Source organism: Poecilia formosa, unplaced genomic scaffold (assembly GCF_000485575.1).
Source record: "Poecilia formosa unplaced genomic scaffold, Poecilia_formosa-5.1.2 Scaffold291, whole genome shotgun sequence".
Classification (NCBI taxonomy): Eukaryota; Metazoa; Chordata; class Actinopteri; order Cyprinodontiformes; family Poeciliidae; genus Poecilia; species Poecilia formosa.
Window position 1 is genome coordinate 625,116 of NW_006800230.1, and position 7,330 is coordinate 632,445.

The window sequence follows — 7,330 nt, forward strand, 5'->3', positions numbered from 1 at the left end:
TATATATATATATATATATATATATATATATAAAGCTTCTCTGTGTAATTTATCTGAAATGATTGCATATCATTAATATTCAGAATTGTATTTAGATCATTATTGTTATATACATACACACATTTCCAAAATGAACTTGAAAATGTAGTTACATTATTACAAATTTAACAAAATACATAAACAGTCATACAATAAGAAGATAACATCAGTGAGATCAAATGCTAAAAAAAAAAGCATTACATCAATTATTTTTAGGAATATCCTCTTACATTATTTCCCACTAAGCATAACAGAGAATACTATACAAGTGATTTTTTTGACCTTAAAACTCAGAGTGCCACTTTACTGCAACCTCAGGAAATAAGTAGATTATTGCTCCACCTAGTGGTAAAGCAAAGAAATACAAATAGCTTTATCTTTTTCTTTAGTTGCATTTTTGGAAGACGAAGTAGGTGACCCTGGAGGCGGTGGCCGCCTGGCACATCTCCACCGAGTAGTCCACAGAGGAAGAGGAAGTGCTGATGAACCAACCGCGGAACTTCACCGACTCAAAGCTGACCAGGGAGCCACCCGGGGGGATGTTCTTGATGAAGAGAAAGCGGTCCAAGCCGTCTTCCTGGTTGATCTCTGTCAGAGACTCATGGCTGTATTGCTAACAGACACACAGGACAGAGACACTGGAGTAAAAGTAACTGTACAAATTGTAATTATTTACCCCCCGGCTGATGAGTCAATGTCACAAACAATGAACAAGTTGAGGAAATGGAATGCTGTGATTCTTTAGTGTGTGTGCAGCTAAGTCCAAAATTCTTCACATGTCTGCCTGATTTAGATTTTAAATTATTTTTACTAAACTAATAACTTTCCTTTCCTCATACAAAACAAGACAGGAATCTCTCGAAAGACAAATCAATATAAAATTACTGTTATTTATTAAGAAATTAATATTGACATTACAGTAATTAAACCCTAATCATATCAGAAAATCTTTATAGGATTTGTATTCCCTTATTTATATGGGTTTACATTTATGTCTTTTTTGTAAGAAGATGATTCTGTATAACTTTCTATGACATTATTATGACTCTCAGCATTTTTTAAGCGGGGGCAATGGCCCCTCTTTATCCCCCTTTTATGAGTGCCACTGTCCACAGGTTGAACATTGATTCTATTTACTCTAAAATGTTACTTTAAGCCAAAATCTGCCAAAAGTAATTGCATAAAAGTGAACCAGTCTCTAAAAAGATATTAAAAAAGTGCAAATTTAAATATAGCAAAATCAAAGCTATAACAGTAAGAGTTTTCAAAAATCCTTTCAGGGATAAAAGTATGATTGTTGTAATGATTTTGTGTTTACCTCCAATTTCAGTGAAACTTTCCCATTTTCCATGGAGCAAGAAATGTGCAGGTTCTCAGAGACGGATAACAGAACCGTCAAAGAACATATGCTGGAGCTGCTGGGCGGCCTGTAGTGGCACATCTCAAAGTTCACTGGGTGTAGAAAACAAACTGAAGGTTATATTACAGTAACCCTCCAGCAAACTCCCACATTTATACATAACTGACAAAAATAGAATCAAACAGATATGGGATCATCCTCTAATTTCATGTCAGAAGAACATTTTTGGTTCATGATTCCATAGTTTTCTTCCTGTTTTTTTTCCCCTTTTATTTGAATTAGAAAAAGATGTGCTATTCTATACATTACGAATAAAATACTTTTATGTCTGCATTTGGTGATGGAAAGAAAATAATCTCACCTATAAGAAAATCACCATATGCAACATTTGGGCTTTACTTTTTATGCAATGTGTTACGTTAAGATCTTCATTTTAAAAATTAAAAGCAAAAATGTAATAAAAAAAATAGAGTGTTTTCTTTGGCGTTTTGGGATGAAGGGTGTAGAATTTTGGGGGAAAATAGAAATAGCAACTTACAGAAATATGGAATAATTAAAGTACTGGGAGTAAATGCAGCACATTTATGTTTTTATTTTTTTACTGTGTATGTCATTCTATAAAAACCAAAATGCTACTTCCCCTGTTCTTCTCTTACCTTTGCGATCACCATTTCCGCCTTGCAGAGTGATGGCCTGCAGCTTCATCTCTCCTGTTTTCAAGATGAAATCTTTCTGGTACTCGTCGCTCACTGTGAACTTATGAACACTTCTGCACCGCTGGAAGACTGACTTCCTCGTTCCTGAGGAGTTGCTCCATCCTTCCTGGAAAATGGTTTCTGTGGAGAGAAAGACGACAAGATCTTGGTGTGTTTCAAAGAAAAAAAAACAACTTTTGACACAAATCTGATTTTTTTCCCACAAAGGTAAACGTCCTATTGACCATACATTCTTTGATAAGTGCAGTGTTAAATATTAGAGATATACTGATCCAATATTAATATCTCGACCAGTCCCGATATTGAAAAAAAAGAATATTTGTGACGATGTGTCTGATTCATAAGGGCAGATCTACTCAGTCCAATTCTATGTTTTGTGCTCTGCATGACATCATGCTGCTTTATTTATTTTACGTTATATTTAGAATTTATTATTGCACTTTCTGAATCATTTGAAAGAAGGTTTGTTGTGGTTTATTTTTACATATTTGACAAAAATAGTCAACCTACTGATTTGACCAGTTTCAGTTTCTTTATCATTTATTTTACATTGGCTGTTCTACTCCAAATAAAACTGACTGAACAAATTAAGATTTGTTGTGTTTACATGTTTGACCAAGCTTGTGACAATATTGGTGCAGAGTTACCAAATAAATTAGCATTTCTGCACATTTGTCTGTATTAAAGAAAAAAAAAACATTCTAAGTCAATGCATCAGATCGGTTTCGTCCAATACTAAACCTCAGATATCGGTATCTGTATTGGAAGTGAAAAAAGTGAATCAATGCATCCCTCATCAATAACTCAGTAAAAGGACGCATGCAAACCCAGGATTGGTGTTTTTCTTCCAAACACAGCCCATTTTTTTGTCAAAAGTACCAGGAACTTTATTTTTATCCCCTCAATGGTGCATTTCACCACTAACCTTCCACCACGCAGTCCATGATGGCGCCGCAGAGCTCCTCATCGCTGAGGTCTCTGCTACACAGAGACAGAGACTTGCTCAGCTTGTTCACGGCCAGCACCAGGTTGGCTACACTCTTCATGGTTATCGTGTTGCAGGTGACCATCAGGTTCAGGTCTTCGCTGAGCTTCACTTCACGCTCCACATCCTGCTGGAGAGAGCAAAAACAACCCGTAAGCAACATCACTGTGGGTCACTACACCTCTTGTTATTATTTTACAAGTCCAGTGTTCATATGGCATATCATCATCATCATCATCATCATCATCATCATCATCATCATCATCAGCCTCATAACTGCATGGTGAAAAGAAAGTACACCTGGTGCCAATTTGAGGGTTTTACTGATTTTGGATGTGCCGGGAGTTTTTGGGTGTTTTTGTTTTTCATAAAACTTCACAGCTGACTGAATAATGCTTCATCTTTCCTGAAAAGCAATAGTTTGACATGTCGCTAAATGCATTTGGTAGGTAATAAATAGAGTAAGCAAAAAGGTGAAAATAAATGATTGATTATTCATTTATTAACGATACACTCAGGCAATCCATGTTAGTGGTAAAGACCAATAAACCTTCAAGCAGCTTCATGCAGTGGTAGCATTAGCATGAAGAAAGTATGCTAAAGCTGTTTTTAATATGCAAAACTTATCCATTTAGACAATTCACCAAATAAGACATCTTTTAGATTCAGGGTTTTTTTCAGTAGGTAATGAAACTGATAAAATCTTACATCAAAATATTAATATAGCTCAGTGCAGCCATAAACACTGCTACAATATATGTATGATAGTTATCCTTTTTTTAAAAGATGTTTTTGGCTCTAGTGACCTTTATTTGATAGTTAATTGACAGGAAAGTGGGTAATGAGAGAAGGGGGAAGACATGCAGCAAAGGTTGCCAAGGCTGGGAATTGAACCTGTGACAACTGTGTCAAGGACTAAGGCCTCCATATGTGGGTTGTGCTTAACCCCTGCGCCATCACAGTACACCCATGATAGTTATCCTTAATGATAAATCTTACCTCTGTACGACTGGGGGGATGTCTGATTTCAGGTGAGCTAATGGCAAAATAAAAAAAAAAGTTAGTGAAGCATTCTACCTCATATTGCTATATTGTCAAAAACCGTAAATGAGAAGATGTTTTTAATATGATAAAAACCGTTTGGAAATCTGTAAACGTTTTGTTGACTCCCTCGGGAGTTTAAAATGATTTTGTTTCAACAATCTGGAGGGAATAAAGCAAACATGGCGTTTTAGTAGAGTAGCTACTGACACACAGTTCACTCATAAAGAGTGGTTAGACCACTGCGGCATGTCAAATATCATCTGATGAACTTCATGGTTACCCTAGTAACTGTATATGAGCTGTGATTACTCTCACTGCACGTGTTACCTGCAGCTTTCAGCTCAGAGAATAAGAACTGTAAAACCAACAAACTTTCCATGAAAGGAATGTTTCTATTTTCTCCTGAAAATCATGAAACCCGCAAGACTGTAAACTGTCACTTTAAAATGTAACCCTCGCGCGCGGTCATGGCGTAACATTCACATGTCACGGTCTGTTAGTGGGAGAAATCGGAGGTTGTCACATCAGACCCTCAGTTCTCAAAGCCACACACACACCTTGTGAAAGCGCACGCGGGGTCAGTGTGACCAGCGTAAAAAGCTCGCGGGTCCCAATGAACCCCAGCTAATAAGACCTTAGGTGCAACCAAGCAATCAAAGGTAACACTTTATTTGAAGGGGTGTGCATAAGACTGACATGACACTGTCATAAATATGACATAACACCTGTCATAAACATGAAGAAGTCTTTATGTATGACAGTTGTCATGAAGTGTCATTCGGTAAATAATGACACTTCTAATTCAAAGTTGCTCTAAAAGTTGCATTAAAAGTCCATTAAAAGTGCCAACTTTGCATGATTTTGTATATTATGATAATTTAATGCAAAGTTGGGATTTTTAATGGACTTTTAATGCAACTTTTAGAGCAACTTTGCATTAAAAGTGTCATTATTTACCGAATGACACTTCATGACAACAGTCATAAACATTCATAAAGACTTCTTCATGTTCATGACAGGTGTTATGTCATGTTTTCGACAGTGTCATGTCAGTCTTATGCACACCCCTTCAAATAAAGTGTTACCCAATCAAAATAGCAAAAATGCTAAAGGAAAAGCTAAGCAATGGATATCCTACAGCAAGACCAAAAACTCCACCAGGCATTAAGAAAAAAGCAACAAAAAATAAATAATTAAAATCTTCATTCACAACATTAAATTTCATATATTAATCACAGCCTTCCGTTTATAGACAAGTTGTGTAGAAAATGTTCTTCCGCTCACCAGTCCAGTGCATCAATTAAATCAAAGTCCGACATTGTGCCTCAGAGTTCAGTCCTTCAAATGATGGCGATGTTCAGGCTGACTGTCTCTTTATGAGAATTTATTTGTGTAACTCACTTCCTTTTAGAAAGTTGGTGGTGCACTCTCTTTCTCTGATGGCTGTGGAAACCACTGCTGCCTCTTTGTCCAGTGGAAAAAAACAAGTCACTGAGTGTGAAAAAAATCTGTCAAATGTCAAGATGTTGTGATGTTAAGATGAGATCTGACTAATTATTTTCAAACCTTAATTTGTCATAAATCCTGAACAAACGGCACCTATCTGTTAGAGGAATTACATAGAAAGTGAACAAGAGTCAATAACCTGGTTATTTGTGTGCAGCTTTTGTTGAAGCATCTTATGATTCAATTTCAACATTCAGATTTATTTGGCAGGAGCCCGACTGCATCCACTGATAATATTTATCCACTAAATATTTCTAAATCTCTGACTGAGAGCACCACTCCTGTCCGCAGTCATTGTCTGTCAGACTTGGGCTTTGACTAGGCCATTTCAAAACTTTGATTTTCCTCTCAAGAAGTGTTTCTTTTGGTGATGACTTCTGAAAGCCAACTTGTTTTTGGGCCTGTTCATTACTCAACAAAACATTAAATTCCATCTGAAAAAAAGCTAAGCTCTTAGCATTATTCTGCCACCGCCGTGTTTTTTTGTGGGCATTACCTGTCTTCTGCTGATGAGCTGTGTTGTTTTTGTGTTATGAATGCTTAAGGGAAGAACCTTCTAGTCTAATAATCCAGAATTTTATTCATTTTGTTTCAGCTAACACCACAAAGAAGTGAGAATTAAAGGGAGTATTAAAAAATGTAATTTAAAAAAATCATTTTATGTAATGAAAGTTACATTATACAGTTTTCTTTTTATCGCTAAACTGAAATACACCAAATTCCACAGCACATCTACATGTGAAGGCTGTCAAAGTCAAGCTAGCATAACTGAGCTACTTCTCTCTCCTTTGCTACTTTTTTAAATTAAACTTTTTCCTGACTTGTGAAAGGTGATAACCTTTGACCTTTTCATCTAGTGTGGACAATTAGTAGCAAAGCACTGCTTCCCTTTGTCTTTTTGTTAAATAAGTGACGTTTATTTCCATGTATTTCGCCACTTCCATTTAGAAGAAAGAAAATCTGCATGGATCCAACAGAAGCAAATGAACAAGAATCAGGAACATGATGCAGCCAATCATCTTCACCGTGACCGCCGGCAGGTGTGACCTCGAGGAGACCAAATACTGAAACTGAATGAAACACTGTTTCAGAAAAGTGTTAGTTTAACGCCGTCAACATTTTTGCAACCGGATTATTGCCGTTTATAATTCTTTTTATATTATTCCCAAATCAATTCAATTCATTTGTTCTTGTATTGCACAGTGCAGCATATATGTGATAGTAAAAAAGTCTGGAAATAAGTCAAGTGATTGTTTCTAACATATTAGACTATTTATTTTCTCTGAAATATTCTCATTGTGTTTTTGTGTCTGCCATACTTGACAAACGTTTTGCCCTTTTCTTTCAGAATCCTGACTCAAGCTTCAGACGGTCGATTTGAAATGATTCAAAGCTGAACTTGAAGACAGGTAATGAACAGTGAATGTTTGCAGCTCTTCTGAAGTGGTTCCTGTTCAGAGTGATTGGGGGGGGGGGGGTTATGATCTAGATTAAAAGCCCCACGTAGCAAAGCCACATCCTCTGATGCTTCATCAGCGGCTTCATTTTCAGTCCAAACTTTTTTTTAAAATTATATTTCCAGTGTTCTGCTGACGTATTTGGAGAGCAGCATGGGAGAAAAGTTATTTATAAATATACACACACACACGCGCACACACACACACACACACACACACACAC

General features: G+C 36.5%; 1 protein-coding gene across 2 annotated transcripts; it reads right to left on the reverse strand.

The window, feature by feature from the left end:
- Window positions 1–72: 72 nt before the first annotated feature.
- On the reverse strand, window positions 73–5,639 carry il1b (interleukin 1, beta). Of its 2 annotated transcripts, none has more exons than XM_016681725.1 (6): window positions 5,429–5,639; window positions 4,100–4,136; window positions 3,041–3,227; window positions 2,056–2,235; window positions 1,358–1,491; window positions 73–652 (listed from the first exon to the last, which is right to left on the reverse strand). In XM_016681725.1, the coding sequence occupies exons 1-6, from the start codon at window positions 5,461–5,463 to the stop codon at window positions 425–427; spliced, it is 801 nt and encodes a 266-aa protein (XP_016537211.1). In that variant the 5' UTR covers window positions 5,464–5,639; the 3' UTR covers window positions 73–424. The 2 variants fall into 2 exon arrangements, with proteins under 2 accessions (XP_016537211.1, XP_016537210.1); XM_016681724.1 differs by having other exon boundaries at window positions 3,041–3,230.
- Window positions 5,640–7,330: the final 1,691 nt, after the last annotated feature.